This window comes from Natator depressus, chromosome 16 (genome assembly GCF_965152275.1).
Source record: "Natator depressus isolate rNatDep1 chromosome 16, rNatDep2.hap1, whole genome shotgun sequence".
NCBI classification, from domain to species: Eukaryota; Metazoa; Chordata; order Testudines; family Cheloniidae; genus Natator; species Natator depressus.
Genome location: NC_134249.1, coordinates 23,395,619 through 23,413,783, shown reverse-complemented (window position 1 = coordinate 23,413,783; position 18,165 = coordinate 23,395,619). Strand labels below are relative to the sequence as shown.

General features: G+C 41.1%; 1 protein-coding gene across 2 annotated transcripts in view; it reads left to right on the top strand.

The window, feature by feature from the left end:
* The window catches only part of DENND1A (DENN domain containing 1A), a 373,522-nt gene that overhangs the window by 200,044 nt on the left and 155,313 nt on the right, over positions 1-18,165 (top strand). For both annotated transcript variants that reach the window (XM_074973359.1, XM_074973358.1), the window contains exon 10: positions 5,988-6,088. In XM_074973359.1, coding sequence (XP_074829460.1) covers positions 5,988-6,088 — 101 coding nt within the window. The remainder of the gene's footprint in view (positions 1-5,987; positions 6,089-18,165) is intronic.

Genomic DNA, 18,165 nt, shown 5'->3' with positions numbered 1-18,165 from the left:
GGACTGCATCTCTGAGACGCATTCCTCACAAGATCAGAGACGACAAGGCCCGGGTCATACTCATTGCCCCAGCTTGGCTGAGACAGACATGGTGTCCTTACCTGCTCGACATATCCGCCCGTCCTCCACGGACTCTCGCCAGCAGACCAGATTTCCTTTCCCAGGACAACGGACAAATTCTTTACCCCCAGCTCCAGAAACTCCACCTGACACCATGGTTCCTTCATGGTTCCAGACCCACGAATTAGCCTCTTCTGAGCAAGTCCGATATGTCCTCCTGCATAGTAGAAAAGACTCCACTCGTAAAACTTACTTGCAGAAGTGGAAGCAGTTTTCCCTGTGGTGTTCAAACAAACATTTATCACCCCATATCTTGATCCTTCCTAACATCCTAGACTACCTCCTGGAACTAAAACAGAATGGACTCTCGCTCAGCTCCATCAGGGTACGAATATTCACTCTTTGCCCACCCCACCATGAAATGCTTCCTCATGGGCCTACAAAATCTCTACCCCGAGATTTACCCATCCGCAGCTGCATGGAATCTCAATCTTGTTCTTCGCGGTCTTATGAAACCTCCATTCGAGCCCTTAGCTACTTCATCTCTTCTTCATATGTCCATGAAGGTAGCCTTCTTCTATAACATCAGCAAGGAGGGTAGGGGGAATAAGCGCCCTGATGGCCTACCCTCCCTACGCAACCTTCTCCAAAGACAAAGTTACCCTGCAAAACTACCCTAAATTTCTCCCTAAGGTGGTACGCACCTTCCACCTTAACCAACGAATATACTTACCTACATTCTATCCCAAACCTCACATGACTCCACACAAGGCAACGCTGCACACCCTCGACGTCAGATGAGCACTGGCTTTCTATTTAGACAGGACTAAACCATTTTGTAAGTCCTCCCGCCTATTTGTCTCCACTACCGAGCGATCAAAGGGTGCAGCAGTTTATAAACAACGACTTTCCAAGTGGATCTCTGACTGCATCAGATCCTGTTATCGCATTCAAAATGCTCAACTGCCCGAAGGCATCAGAACTCATTCTACTCGAGCCATGTCAACATCCGTTGCTTTCCTCCATAATGTACCCATTCCTGATATCTGTAAGGCGGCCACGTGGTCCTCTGAACACACATTTACTAAACACTATGCTATCACACAGGATACCACAGCAGACACCATAGTGGGCCATACAGTACTGTCTACAGTACTCACTGCTGCAACTCCAAAGTCCCACCAGCCTTAGTGGGTACTCTTTCACATTCACCTGGAGTGGAGCACCGACAGGGACAGCACTCAAAGAGGAAGAGAAAGTTACTCACCTTACAGTAACTGAAGTTCTTCAATATGTGGGTCCGGGTGGGTGCTCCACTCCCCACCCACCTCCCCTCTACTTTGGAGTTCTATACTGACTTCTCCACAGTAGAGAAGGACCTGAGGGGGACGTGGGATGCGCGCGTCCAGGCACACTTGAACAAGACTGCGAGACAGCAGCTGAGCACGCGTGTCCTGGCCAGGCACTGCTACCAAAGATCTCTGAGCAACGACACTGGGACACACCATCACCTGGAGTGGAGCACCCACAGGGACACACATCTCGAAGAACTTCAGTTACTGCAAAGTGAGTAACTTTCTCTTAGCTTGCAACCTGTAAGTGGGGATGGGTGAATGGGTCCAGAAAAAGTAATCCCAACCCTTTGGTCAAAACTTGAATCAAACCTAAATATTTAACTGCTCCTGATTTTTTTCAAAGAAGTGTGATATGAGGGGTGAGGGGATAATTGCACTTCCTGATTTGGGTCCAGAAGTGGAAATAGACTTGGAAACGTTATTCTTGCTGTATTATCTAAAACAGCCCAGGAAGTACTAAAAATCTATAAACTAGCTACATCTGTATTTGTAGTATCTGGACATCAGTCTTGCTTAAAAGCCTGTTTTCTATTCTATTCCAGTTTCCATATCCAAGAGCTTTTGTCAAGCGTCTGGACCAAACCTCCAAATCTTCAGTTTCCTCCATTTACTAATTTAAATTTTTTTTCCTTATGTTTGCAAAGGAGAACTGTGTTTTACCATAATCGTGAACCTACCAATCTGTGCAGAGCAGCACAAGAGAAATGAATGCAGATGCGTATACTTGAAGATCTGGTCACCATGCAAGGGTGATACAGTTCACAGTCTAACAATAATTTTAAAACCCCTTTTGGCTGTGAAATGCTGTGTTAGATTGTGAGCTCTTGAGAGCAGAGAGTGTCTTATTGTATGTTTTTACAAGTGCATTGTACATTTCAGCACTACGTAAAGTTCTTAGTATTAGAATAGTGCTTTCCCCTAAATGTCTTGTTTTGAGTGGTGCATAAGGAACAGCACAGGTAAACTGATAAAATGTGGGCAAGATGGGAAACAGGCATACGGAGACGAGTACAGGGACAGACAAACCCACGTTACTGAAGAACGTTTTTAAGAATTAGAACTTAACCAATACAGTGAGTGTTTACTGTGGATTCCACTTTTTCTTTCTTAATAACACTATGCACCATCCACAAAGAGCATGGTATCTATTTAAATAAGTTAACAGGAAAGAAGGGTTTTGAGATTACAACAAACTGGTTACACTTGGAAATCTCCAAACTGGAGCTGCTCATGGCACAGTAACGTAAAGAATTCTTGTAGCTAGGGCTTTTGACTCCTCGCTTTTCCTGTATACACATGTTCCTCTGTTAATAAAGGCAAGTTACTGACATTCAAAAACTCACAGATACCACATAACAGGTGACCTTATAAAAACCTACATAGAAAAGCGAAAGCAGCAGTCTTCATGGGGTGCAGCCTAATAAAGGCAGTGTTAAAAACTGGCTTGTCATTTCATCCCAGGAACCATCTCTGCCTTGAGATGTAAACAAGGCTGCAATGCAGCATCAAAAAGGGTAAAAAGAATATAGAGGCCTAAACATTGAAGCAGAGGTCAGACACCGTTAAGTGATACCCTCATAAACATTGTTAAAACTGTTACGTTATTACTCTTGTGTGATACACCAAATACTTTTTGGACCCTTGGATTTTTGTGCTGATTACATCCCAAAGAATCAATTGTTTTCTGTATGGTTCAGTCATATTTTAAGGTTAACCCTCTCCCATTGTCTCATTTATAGGGGACAAGAAAATCCTCCCGCCTCCTTTTCCAGGTTTTGCATACTATTAGAATTTGCTTTTTAGATATTTTCTTGTCTTAGTTATCAGAAATATTATAGAAAATGGTGTGTTTCCCTCCTTCACCTAATTGCTGTAACCCTTAACAACATAAGAATGACCATATTGGGTCAGACCAATGGTCCATCTAGCCCGTATCCTATCTTCTGACAGTGGCTGGTGCCAGATGCTTCAGAGGGAATGAACTGAACAGAGCAATTTGTCGTGTGATCCACCCCTATCGTCCAGTCCCAGCTTCTAGCAGTCAGAGGTTTAGGGAAACCCTTCTTGATGTTGCGATCAGCAATAAGTCTCTGAATCCCAATGTAAATTTATTATGAAATGGGGAGCCTGAGGCCCTAATAATCACATCAGATGGCTATCTAATGGCATAATCAGGCAGTGATTTATATTTCATGAGATTGGCAAATACTTTTCACAGGGCTGCAGTACAGTACTGGGTTCTGTAACTATTGTAGATTATTTATTTTTTTTAAAATATAATAATACTAAATATTCTAACATCTCTCCTCTAGCTATAGTGTATATCTTAAGGCTCTGGCTTTCTAACATAGTGGTATATAGCTCAGTCATAAAAGTCAACTGTGGGCTTATACGTGGCATACAAGGTTATCAGCCTGGGAGTGATTTTTAAAAAATTGAGGGGAAAAACCATCTGTTTTTTGATGAGTAAATTGTAAAATCTATTTTTATTCACTTTAATGGTTACATTTTTGCCATTAAATGTAAAACTACTGGTTCCGTGTAGCTGTATCATGGTGCAAAGAGCCTTGGCTCCCTTCCAGAGAGTCTCAGTATTTCCTCTTGTATCCTCGCAGCTTATCCAGGTCTGTTTCATCCCTAGACTTCAGTAGGTTTTAGTTCATGGGCTAAAAATAAGATGTGTTTAAAATATAGTCCGTCTTCATTCTTGATGCCCAATCAGCCGCACGTTAACTCCAAAAACAGGTTTTGTTGTTCACATACTAACAGTTATCCATGTGTTAAAACAAGCCAACAAAAACTGCATTGAAAATACATTAAAGGCTCTGGCATGAACCACAGAAACTAGATTCACAATTGAGACTTATTTCCCCACATGGAATCCTGATGGGGCAGCCTGTTGTGCCTTGTTGTGTTGCAGGATAAGTCCTAGTTTAAGAATTGACATTAGAGACGAAGACCTGTTAGCTCACCTAGACCATTTCCTCTGCCAGTCACTGGTTCCCTGTGGTACAATATATATCTCAGTGGTTTGTCCAGTTGCAGATGACTCCACTGCCTTCTGGGGACTACACTGCAACCTAATAAGTCCCACAGTTAAGACATGCTTCCTAATGATCATTCTGACTTTTCCTTTGTTTTATTTCATCCCATTATGTCTGTAGGTCACCCTAAACTGCTGCATGTCCTTGGAGTTTACACCTTTTAGATACACATAGAGAGTGTTGTCTGTCTTTGTCGTCATTTAGTCAAACTGTATATATTTGACTCTATCTTTCCTCAGAAGTCTGTTCCTCCCTTCCTTTAAACGTTTTGCTGAATTTCTGTTAATTTCATTTAAATTGTTTCTTATACTCCAAGCTGAGTATTATTCTAGGTATGTACTCACAAGGTACGTGACATTATCTTTGTTTCCCAGGGTAAATCCATTCATTCACTGCCTGCCATGCTGACCAATACCGTCTCATTGTTTCCTTGGACGCCACTGTCTGTCTATATGCCTCTGTTGTCTCTTCTCTGATTCTTTGATTGTAAGCTCTTTGGAGCCAGGGACTTTTTGTTTTGTGTGTGTACTGTGTCTAACACAGTGGGATGATTGTCCATGACTAGGGTTCCTAGGTGCTATAGTAATACAAATACTAATAATTATTAATTAAATATTAATATTATTGCCTGCTCATGCAGTATTTTGACCTTTTCTGCTTCCTTGTGTTTTTAAGTATCTGTCCGTGTAGGGGTTCACAACATCTCCCATTTTAATTCCTTCAGTAAATTTCACATTCTCTTCCTGGTTATGAATTAAGATTTTAAATAAGGTTGGGACCCAAATCAACTCCTCCAGCACCTTACTAGGCACCTCCCCACAATTTCATTGCCATTTATCTTTAGTTCTCAGTTTGTGTCAGTGTCCAAGCCAGTTTGAATTAACGTTTAATGAAAAATTGTGAGAGTCAGTAGATCAAATGCTGAAGTCCAGGAACACAGACTCTTTCTTTTACCCATTTATTCAGTAATTCTAGCCAAAATGATCAATTTGCTTGGGGGGGAATTGTTTTAGAGAAACCCGTGCTGTTTACGATTCATTAGTCCCAAGTTCCTACTGTACTATTGAGGTAACAGATTTTTTTTTCTTCCTTAGTATTTATACCGTTGTTTCATTACATCTCTAAGCTACTCACTAGGTGGAAATTGCCAGAATCAGGCTTTTTCTGTCATTTTTTAATTTCCTCCCTCTTCCCTTCTGCCCCCGATTTTGATTCTGCGTCTGTTGCTTTGAGGAAGATGTGAAATGCTGTCTTCAGATTGTGTGTGTTGGGCGAAATATACTCTCAGATATTAACAAAATTAAGTCAAACAACAGTCATCATGAACCAGAATTACTCCACCCGTCACTAGCATTTGTTACCAGTGCAATGTATGTTCTGTAGTCAAATCTTCAGAGACCAAACCAGTTGCTACTTCTAACAGATTATTTTATTTTATTTTATGATTTATTTGTTTATTTGGCCAGCCATTTCTTTTAAGCTTAAGTTTTATCTTATTTATGATCTTGTTTTGATTTATATCTTTCAGTTAACTGCCTGCATTCATGGGTCTGCAGCTATGCTCTACCCAATGTTCTGGCAACATGTTTACATTCCTGTTCTGCCCCCGCATCTATTGGACTACTGCTGGTAAGACTGTAGATCACTTAGATACGCAACAGTTTTATGAATCTCTGCATTTTAAGGTTTAAGTGTTTTTATGGTGTAACTGTTAATCTAAAAATTTATATGTGTATGTTAAATAAGTAGTTGATTCAGTAAGTCAAATACATTGTTTTCATAGCATAGTATAATAGCACCAGTCTTATTAGTTACTCTAACATGATATATTATTATAGAATGTTACTATAGACTAATTTTAGATCAGCAAGATTCACTATTACAGTATAGATTTTGTTTAACTGTTACATTTTAAATCAAGAAGACTTCAAAAATAAATGATACAGGTAGAAACAGATAACTCCTATTTTCCCATTGCTTTCCTGATTTGTCAGTTTATTTTTTCTTTGGTGCTTTCCTGTTACAACCTTCTATTTTGCAGTGTGAATTTAGAAATTGGCATGTTATTTGGGAGAGGGTGTAAACATTTTCTGTCTCTCCTGCTCCATTAGCATGGAGATATAGCTTCCTACGGAAGGGAAAGAGAGCAGGAATTCTTTGATACTGGGTGCTCCCACATGTGAACTCAGTAAGCTTTCCTGTAACTCCCAAGATGCTCTTTGCTACTCACACCAATTTCCCATCAAGCTAGAAAGTTTCAGCCTGGAATCATTTGCATTTTTCTTCATTATTTAATCTGTCAACCAAAACTTTTACTTGGGTCAAATTAAGAATACATTCATTTACAGTGACAATGCACACAGGATGCTTGCCAAGCAGCTGCCTGCTATATATCCATACAAAGAAATATTTCAAGCACTGTTCTAGATTTTTAGAAGGGCCCTTAGTACATTCTTGTAGGAAAGACTCTATTAAATCTTCAGTCCCCAGGCCCTTTTCTTATCATTTGACAAAACAAATATGTAGGTTTCTACACAAACGATCATTGCCCTCAGTGAAGAAGATGTGGCAGCAAATAATGTTTTTAAGATGGTCTAGCATGCGCATGTGGGAGGTGGAGTATAACTATCAAATCTGTTCTTCATTAGAAAGTCATTTTATATGCCAGTTGACCTTAGGGTACACCGACATGGCCAAAAAAACCTCCAAAATTCTCAGTGGCGAGTATCAGAGTCTGGGACTATAAACTTGGGCTCATGCTATGACACTAAAAGTAGCCATGTAGACATTCCAGCTTGGGCTGGAGCTTGGGCTCTGAAGCCTGGGGAAGAGAATAGGTTTCAGAGTCCAAGCTCCAGGCTGAGCTGGGGCATCTACATGGCTATTTTTTAGCACCATAGCATGAGCCCCAGTCTGTAGACCCGGGCTCTGTGATTTGCTGCTGCAGGATTATTTTTGCCATATAGACAGACCCTTCGTGGCAGCTTCAGGATTTGTGAAGGAAGCTATTTATTCTCCTATCGCAAAGAGCATGCCCCAGCAATGGTTTTGGAAATGTGCTGAACATAATTTGGTCCTGTCAACCGTCACAGTTGAATGTATGTTGTTTTTTAAAGTTCTGGTTCAGCTACCCCTGTTGCAGACAACATCTACTGTCAAGAACAGGTACAATTCTTAGTGCAGACAAGGTTTACAAGAACATTTGCAACAGCCGAGGAATACAAAGACATGTATAATATGTAAGGTTTTCTTCATTGTTAACTAATGCCGGTCAAAAAGCACAGAGCCCAGATAGCTACACTTCTCATGGAAGTTGGTCTCACAGTATTTATAGTCTATTTATGACCTCTTACTTTGTTTGCAATTCCCCTTTTATTTTGTATCTCACACCAATAAACTTTGTTTTAACTTGAAAAATGAGATGGGCTATTGCGACTATTGTGTTGGGGTTACCTAGTCTTGGATGACTTGGTGGGAATCTGAACCTGATCTTGAGGAGTGTGAGGGAGAAGTACCGTTAACAACAGGGGTCTCAAACTCAATTTACCTTAGGGCCAGTGCCAGTCCTCAAATCCTCCCACCGGGCCAATAATGTCACTGAAGATGGTGTTCAGAAAAGAAAACGTTTATATTGTATTTTTTATTTTGAATTTCTTAGAAATAATAAAACTGTCATACAACTTCATACAATTCTTCGCCTGCCAGAGAGTGTTTAGTGTTTGCCAGACACCTGGCAGTGCTTCAGTTCTGTCAGTTTGTCGATGTTTGTCCTCAGTGACTGAACAGTTGAAACCTTCAGGATTGCAGCAAGGTGTGCATCAGATAGTTGTGTTTGGTATTTTGACTGGTTTATATTCGTTGTGGGGAGAAAAGTGACGCTGCCTCCAGGGCTGACTCTGCCTGGCAACTAATGATGCTGCCTCCGGGGCTGACTCTGCCCGGCAACTAGTGATGCTATCTCTGTCCCTTTCCCCCAGCCAATGGGAGCTGCGGTGGGTGGCGCCTGCAGCAGACATTGCCAGCAGCGTGTCTGCATGCATCTCTCCTCCGTGGGCCTCAGTGGGGAGGTTCTCGAGTCACAGATGGCTCCCGGGCCGGGACTTTGAGACCCCTGGTTAACCGTCTTAGTCAGCAAGTGCACAGAGACAGTGATACTCTTCCCAAAAGCAGGCAGAAGGATGGCTGAAGTAATTGAGGGCACAGAGAGAGCCGAATAGCATAAGGAGTTCCAGGCTTGTGTACAAGTTAAGCTCTTAGGGCAGGGACTGTCTTCCTTTATGTCAGTACAGTATCTAGCACATTGTGAGCACTATATACATTATTACAAAAGCTGTTAAAAGAACATTGTTAAGCTTGCAAAATCAACTCTCAAAAATTAGGAAATGCAAGATTTGTGCAATTTTAATTTGGCCCCCTTGTGCCTATGCATTATGATATAATCTTTGACTCCATGGTCACGTACTATGCCACGTTTTAAGAAAAGCTTCTGCAATTTGGCTTTTTTTTAAACTGGCAACACACCTAAAACTTGCCTGTTAAGTTCATGCTGCTCCTAATCACTCCCCTTTCCCATTCTTACTTAGCTTTGCCCTGCTCCATGTTAATTTCACACCAGGGAGTGATGTGAAACTAACAAGAGGGGGCACAGGAACTGGGGATGTTGTGAATAAAAATGTATATGCTGAAAAGTGCCTACTTAACCCTGATTGGGACCTCCAGTAGAGATGCTGCTAATCCTTCAGTTTTAATGCTGAAAGTCAAAAGTCATATTCACTGTGTGATTGGGGAGGGGTGTGAATTAAGAACTGTTCCTGTTCACGTAAATTCATATGAATAGTGTCATCCCAAACGCTACATAGCCACAGAACAGTGTGGGATATATTTTCACTCAAAAATCGGTCTCTACTCTCTCTGACCTGCCTTAAGTGTTGTGCTTGAAACAATATACATTCAGTTATAATAGCCTAGACACTCTAAGTATGCATATCATGCATGAGAGTCATAGGAACAAGTGCATGTTAAACACACTTGCTGAAGGAACACTCAGACTAACGGCACCACATAGTCTGCCACAAAATACCTATCTACAATTCCTGAAATAAAATACAGTGGAAATACATATCTAATAAGTAGTGGTTAGAACTGTGCTACTGTTTAGATTAAGCATGCATCCATCAGTGGCTTTGCATGCTTTTGTGCTAAATATTTTTTTCTGTTTTAATGAGTTTTCTTGACATTTCACCAGTAAATGTGTTGCAGCCAAAAAAATCAGTGGGTGTATCTGACAACTTAAAGAACAGAAAATACAATGATGGTTAAATAAAAATACTGCTATTGAGAAAAACAGATAATCTAATCAAAATTGAGTTTTATCACCTTAAGCTGACTTCTGTGGCTTCGATCAGGATCCATAAATCTCAAGAAACTGGAGTCTATGCTAATAGCTTTATTATATTCTTTTCTGTGACTTTTCTCCACATTCTTAGCAAAAGCCTATGGAGTGCTTCTAAGTAAGGAACCAGCGGGGATAACTAGCGTTTTAAGTGAAGTGCTAGGAGCCTGAAACATGTAAATTTAAAGGAGGTTTGTTCCTCTGCAGATGATTTAAATGTTAAGTACATGCCCATGTCGGGGATACACGGAATGGAATCTAAAAACTATTATCTCCTGTAGAAATGAACCTTCAATTTACTCACTGCACAGGAAGGGCAGATTCGAGTCATTTTCACTGCCAGCAGGTGCCCTTTCTGTGCATAATAGGCTTTGCATGTGTAATTAACACATGAAGGCTGCTAATGCCAGTTTTTTCTTCAGGTACATGCTGCTAGGAGTTTTCAGGACAACGGTGTGGGCCACAAGAGGCTTTTACACTGGGTTTGAAGATTAGATATTCATTGACTTTCTGACAAAGACATGTTAAAAGGAGCTAAGGCCGGACCCGCAGTTGGGAGCATAGGTGTGCACAAAGCAAAAACATAGGCTATGTATGAAAAGAAATAAAGATACAAATAGCTGAGCCAGGCTGAATTGACTCTTTCACAGCATTTCAGCCTGTGACTATAACGAATGAACAAGCTAGGGGGCTAAAAGTATGATTTTAAAACCTATAATTATCAGGAAAACTCTAATTGCACATTCACAAACACAACAACTCATTATCTTAGCCTGATGTGAACTTTAATTAGAGTAGTAATCACACACTGTAGTTGTCTGAATAAATCAATTTAGCACCAATTTATGTGCCATAAATATGTTTCCCAAAATAACTTCCATCTATTTTGTAACTGTGTGAACTCAGAAAGGTGATTTTGGCCATGAACGCTAATACTGTCATGAAAACTTCTTACTGTCTACTCCAGAGCTGTGTTTTTCATTTATGGGTATTTGCATTTTAGGGAAAATGAACTGGAATTGATTTTTTTTTTAAACTTGAGGATTTAATTTTTATTTAATTTTAACTTAAGTTACTGTCTGGTTCTTTACTTTGCAGCTGTGACATAAGAATTTAAAAGAGGAGAAACTAAAGCAGATGGTTGAGAAAAAATAAAAGGAGCCAGACATTTCCAGCTTTTGTAAATATCTGAAAACATGTGTGTGGCTTCCATTCTAGTAAATGTTTCACATCCTAACTCCAAAAGTATTGCAGCCAACATGGGAATTATTTACTAGTCCTTGTCCTAACAGATAAAGAAAAACTGATCACAGAACAAAAAATTAATGTTATCTTAAGTACAAGTGATCATGACTTGATCACATTTATAATGTGTAAGCAGAGTAAAGTACAGACCAGCAATATATCCTTTGTTCTTTAATAGGGCCACTTTTACAAAGCTGAAAACACTTATGAGCCAAATCAGATAGGAGAAAGAATTTAATCAGAAAGTTGTGAATGATAATTGACAATCATTTAAGAACACCTTACTTGATGCCCAAAAATTCACAATTGAGGAAGGAAGGCGGTGCTGGGAGTTGTTTTTTTTTTTTAAATCCACAATCTGATTTAGAGGGGAAGTGAAAACAGCTATGTACGTTAAAAAAAAATGTAACTGATGGAAGAAAGGGGAAGTTGATAGCAATGAATATAAATAAGAGGTTAGAAATTGTAGAAAATTGATAAGGGAAGTAAAGGGACAGGAGAACTCTCTGGCCAGCAAAGTTAACAACAATGGTATTGGTCCATTACTAGATGGAAAAGGTACAGTTATCAATAATAATGCAGAAAAGGCAGAAGTATTCAATAAATATTTCTGTTCTGTGTTTAGGAAATATACACTCAAACTCACACTGAGGACAAAGCAAAGCTTTAACCAGTTTTATTAGCACCATTAGTAATGACACAAATGCTCCAAACCACATAACTTTATATTACTGCTATGTTTTTTAAGCTAGTATCTTGTACCATTCCTGACATATACTCAGACCCTTTCTTGGGGATCCGGTGGTAAAAGACAAGCGGTCATCCATGAGGGTCCTATCCTGTCTCTGGCGTGCCAAATGAATCCAGTGGTCCAAATCTCCCCCTTTCATGGGGGTCTGGCCTATTATAGGGCCTGATAGTTGCCATGAATATTCATACAAATGCCCATCTTTCTTCGTTTATATTTAACTTTGTCATAAATATAAAGGGAAGGGTAAACCCCTTTAAAATCCCTCCTGGCCAGAGGAAAAATCCTCTCACCTGTAAAGGGTTAAGAAACTAGGATAACCTCGCTGGCACCGGACCAAAATGACCAATGAGGAGACAAGATACTTTCAAAATCTGGGAGGAGGGAGAAAAACAAAGGGTCTGTGTCTGTCTGTGTGATGCTTTTGCTGGGGACAGAACAGGAATGGAGTCTTAAAACTTAGAAAGTAATCTAGCTAGATATGCGTTAGATTATCATTTCTTTAAATGGCTGAGAAATTAAGCTGTGCTGAATAGAATGGATATTCCTGTCTGTGTGTTTTCTTTGTAACTTAAGGTTTTGCCTAGAGGGATTCTCTATGTTTTGAATCTAATTACCCTGTAAGGTATTTACCATCCTAATTTTACAGAGGTGATCCTTTTTTACTTTTTACTTCTATTAAAATCCTTCTTTTCAGAAACTGAATGCTTTTTCATTGTTCTTAAGATCCAAGGGTTTGGGTCTGTGGTCACCTATGCAAATTGGTGAGGATTTTTACCAAACCTTCCCCAGGAAGTGGGGTGCAAGGGTTGGGAGGATTTTGGGGGGAAAGACATTTCCAAACAACACTTTCCTAATAAATAAACCCAGATAAACGTTTGGTGGTGGCAGTGGAAGTCCAAGGGCAAAGGGTAAAATAGTTTGTACCCTGGGGAAGTTTTAACCTAAGCTGGTAAAAGTAAGCTTAGGAGGTTTTCATGCAGGTCCCCACATCTGTACCCTAGAGGTCAGAGTGGGGAAGGAACCTTTAAAAATGTTAGGGTGTCCTTATCCCATAGTATTATCCTATATGTCAATGCATTGCTAAGGCAAGTTCGTGATTAAGCATCTGCTAAAATATCCAAGCCTCGTATTAGTTCAGTGTTCTTCTGGTTACCTGGTATCATTTTGTACAAACTGGGTCGCTGTTGGGCTACTTACTTATGCCAAGGCTCATAGGCCTCAAAGCTTTATGCTGATCACATAAGCTAATGCCTTACAGGATATAAACCTGTAGGTTCATTGGCTTATTGCTAACAGAACGCTAATGCTAGCTTTATGAGCTACATTCCTATTCTCAATATCTCTTTTTTAAGAGATTTTTCTTCGAGCATGAGTCAGTGTAGATTGCACTGTAAATGTGCATGCACCTCATGCATGTGAGCTTGGAATCTTTTGTCTAGCAGAGTCCAGTGGGTCCACATGTACACCTTGTGCTCTCCTACATGAGCAGCCCCGAGCCTCCTGTAGTTCCCACTTACTGTCTGTGGCAGCAAGAAAGAACCTTGACTGTATCCATCCCACTTCTGATTTCAGAACTCTTCTCCAGCCAAGAAACATTTGTTTGTCTTTATTTCTCTTTTATTCTCATTTACTAATTTCTTCCTGGTACAGAAATGTCGTTACCAATACAATCCATCACCATGGCCACACTGGCCTTCCCTCTCATAGACCTCAGAGCAGGACATGTCTTTATGAAAAGGAGATTTCAGTTACCACTGGCATCAGTGGCAAGAATGCCTGCACAAGAACTTAAGCAAACCCATTCCCCTCCCCTCTGAAGGAATCCTCGCCAGCCCTGACACTGGCCATTGATGACATCATTGCTTTCCAGGAGTTATGGAGGATAGTTGAGATATTGGGCATGAAAATGATGGCGATCCAGGAAAATACACACAACTTATTTGGTATCCTCGGAACCCACAAGAATCACCCTCCTGATTAACAAGGACATCATAGACCCAGCAAAGGGTCTGTGGCACACCCTGGCCTCGCTTCTCCCGACTTCAAAGTGGGTGGAAAAAATCATATTGGATTCCACCAAAGGCTCTGAGCACATCTATGCTTACTGGACTCCAGGATCTCTTTCTGTCATCTAATAGAAAACCAGGTCTGACAAAGGACCCATAAATACAAGGACCCCAAGAACCTGGACCTTTTCAGCTGAAAGGTCTACTTCTCAGCATCCCTCCAATTTTGCTCAGTGAATTATCAGCCATTTGCAAAATGCAAGATGCAGATGATACCGTTGTTCTCTCACCGTTGCCATCCTGAATATCCATCTTGAAAGTGACCTCTCTCTGCTTTATTTCCCTTTAGCACAATTGTCCCATGAATTCAGACAAACTGCTTAGCTCAGTGGTTCTCAAACTTTTGTATTGGTGACCCCTTTCACACATCAAGCCTCTGAGAGTGACCCTCTTATAAATTAAAAACACATTTTTTTATATTTAACACTATTATAAATGATGGAGATGAAGTGGGGTTTGGGGGTTGAGGCTGACAGCTCGTGTCCCCCATAGAATAACCTTGCGACCCCCAGTTTGAGAACCCCTACCTTAGCTGGATCATTCACTTTTCTCTCACATCTGCACCCTTCTAATTTTCCTCTTTATAAGAGAGTCAGGACTTCATCTTTACCTTCCTTTCTACCTTTGGAAGCATTCTTCAAGACTGAAAAAAAGTCGTTCTTTTATATTGAGCTAAATCCCTATTTCATGTGGCAGTGTACAGAGCCAAAAATTCCAGAAATCTCTGCTTGTGGCATAAGAATCTGCCTGTTCCAACAAGATTACTGCTTGTACTGAAGGAGATGGAGTAGCATGGACCATCATACTACTCGCTTATACCAGCGATGACTTCAGTGGGGCTCCTTGCCAGTCAGCTTCCAGCTTTAACTCTTACTCATGGAGAGAATGGTACTGAGATCTGTTTCTTGGTTATGAGCAGTTTTGCTGTATCTTCTCCACTGAGAAAGAATATAAGTTCAATATGGTAAACATTGAGGTTCTCCCTGCTTTAGATTTTATACCTTCATGCCAGATTGCTCTTCCTTTGTAAAGCAGAATGATAGGGGAGATGTTTGAACCAATATTGTTGAGAACAGTGGCATGGCAGCAAATGACAAGTAACAGGGCCTGAGATGCTGATGTGTAGAGCCACAGATGCTAGTGCAGACACACTGGCTAATGTCTCTGGCCAGCATGCCTCTGAATAGCAATCAAGTGGAAGTTACCTATATTTTTATATCAATGAAAGAATCATGGGGTGATTTGTTTTTATTGTTTCTGCAAGTCACTCCCTGGTGCCATGACCAGTTTCCACTGGAAAATTACCTCTTCTTTCCCCACACTTCTTCCTCCTTTTGAGTTTTCTCTCTCCTTTAACTTAGCCTGGAGGGAGAATCTGCCTTTCCCTAAGCCCTATAAAATGGGCTGGTATCTCTTTGTTGCCCAGAATACAAAGTCCCTGATTGTGTTGTGGGGGCTCTGCCAATGAGAACAGGATCTCTTCTAAGGTGAATAAACCAACTTTTATAACCCTTGATAGAGTAGTCAGCAGTTGGTATTCCTGCATATCCTTACTCAGTAGCAAGTTGAGAGCTGCCTTTTCAGACCACTCTGCAGCAACTGTGGAACAAGTGTGTCTGTTAGTGTGCAGTCTTCTTTTTACACACACCCCTTTCAAAATCCCCACGTGGTTGGGATGTGCTCCTTTATCTGATCAGAGAGGATAATCCCTGCTGATCAGGAGACTGAGCTCAGACCCTGAACTCTACTCTCCTGCATGAACCTGCCACTAGATGTCTTGGGCCAACCTGGTACATCCCTGTGCTTGCTAAATGCCCCATGGAATGATTCTTTTGGTTCCTTTGTTACAGTGTTTACTAGGTTCATCCACTTTAAAATTAAAAAAATAGTGTTTTTAATTTGCATCTAATACTCAAAAGTTTTGGGCCAGTTTCTGCCACCCTCCAGTGAATAGTTCAATGGGAAATCAGTGGGACTGCTTGCAGAGTAAGGTTCTACTCAGTATGAGTAAGGGTGCAGAATAACACTATGTTTGTACCTCAGGTAGGGCACAAATAGAGTAAGTATGATCTGTGACGGTAACTGTCCATTTCCTTAAAATAAATGAGCAAAGTTGCAGAAATCCCAAGGTAGCTGTAAATTATGTACCTTCTTGATGTCCGTGGTTTTTAAATTTCATTGCATCTTGAATGGCAGTATATATTTTTTTTAAATTAGCACTTAAGCAGAAATGTCCTTCTATTTCACCTGCCTCTCTTCCAATTAATAGTTGCCCACCTCTTGGGAAAATAATTAAGGGGTCTCTAGTTAGCCTGAGGGAAGGAATTAAACAAATTGTAAAAATGCAGTTACAATTAATGGGCAATATGAAGCCATTAAGTCCACAATATCCATATTCATGCTTACACATTGCTATTCTTATTATTTGATATTTACCTGTATAACTCATTTGATTATAAATATCCCTGTTCTCCTTGGAAAATGATACGGCAAACAGTGAATCAATGGCCAGAAAAAGACCCAGGCAGTCATATTGCTTAAGCAAAAAGTGTGGCTGGAATTAGAGCTTTGTTAATCTGGGATTTAATAGGTATTGGCTGCCACCAAACATCTTAGTGCAACTGGTATTCACAGAAGAACAGGATGTCCAGCAGTAGCTGAAAAATGGAGTGTGAGAGAAACTGTCATGTGTCTGCATCATGTGACTTTCGCCCACATGCTTTGATTGTTGTGTGTTCTATATCCATGACTAATGCCTGCTACTAAAGTTCACCACACACTTATGAGTAGGGTTGGTAGAATTCAGTTTTTTGTATGTAATTTTGATGGATAAGATCTATATTTATAAGCATTTTTTCTATTTTAGTTTTTCAGAGTTGGGTGATATTACAGACGTTTCTCATCTTCTCTCCCCCTCTGAACCATCCACTTGTCTCAGTGATCCCATCACATCTCCTGATTCTCTTGTATCTGCTCTCATCCCTCCTCTTACTGTTCTCCTTAACCTCTGTCTCTCTCCTCTGGCTTTCCCCCCTCATAATTAGGGCCCTACCAAATTCACAGTCCGTTTTGCTCAATTTCACGGCCAGAGGGTTTTAAAATTGGTCAGTTTCACGTTTTCAGCTGTGCAGGTGAAGAAGAAGTCTTGTCCCTCCCCAGTCTGGCTGGGGCACTCCCAGAGTTCGGACTCACATCCACAAGCCTCCTCCAGCTGCAGGAACCTTCAGGGCTGCTGCCCAGCCCCAGAGCTTCCTGTAGCAGGGGGAGGCACTCCGAGGTGGGTCTGATCTCCACCTGAGAGTGAGAGCAGCCATGCAGGGAAGGACAAGTCCTGTCCCTCCCCAGCCCAGCCAGGATTTGCAGCTAGGAGCCCCTTGGCAGAGATCTCGTAGCAGCATGGGGGAGATCAGATTTCATGGGGAAGGGCTTATTTCATGGTCCATGACACATCTTTCACAGTCGTGAAATTGGTAGGGCCCTTCTCATCATACAAGCATGCTTTAGTCTCTCCTATCTTAAAAACAAACCAAAAACCCCTCATCCTTAACCGTGGTTGCCTCACCAACTACTGCCCCATATCCATTTAGTTTGAGCTCATTTGAACATGCTATTTACAGTCTCCATCTGGAGTTCCTCTCCTCCAGTTCCATTTTAGACCTTCTCCAGTCTGTCTTCCACCACTTCCACTCCACTGAAACCACTCTCGCCAAAGCTCAGCACCAGTAGTTCATCCTCATCCTCCTTGCCTGTCAGCTGTCTTTGATGCAGTCAGTTGTGCTATTTTGTTTTCCCTTTGCTTCCATATCTCTGTCGTCTTCTGGTTCTTCTCCTGCTTTTCTAATGGCTCCTTCTGTGTGTCCTTCAGAGGCTCCTCCTCATCCCCCTTGCAACTTTCTGTGTGGATTCCACAGGGATCTGTCCTTCGTTCCATTCTCTTCTCCCTCTACAACTTATCTCAGTAATCTGATCTGAAGACACAAATTCAACTACAGCCCCTTTGGTAAGGATTCAGATCTACCTCTGTGCTCAGACCTCTCTCCATCTGTCCAAATTAAAATCTCAGCTTCTCTCTCTGACATGTCCTTGGGGATGTCTGTCAGATTAAGCCCAGCATGGCTAAAAGAGAGCTCTTAACCGTGCCCACCCCACTCCCTCCACCTCACCAAGCCTTCCTTGCTGCTTGCTTTTTCAATCACTATGGACAACACCATCATACTGCCTGTAACTCAGGCCCGTAACCTGGTCACCATCT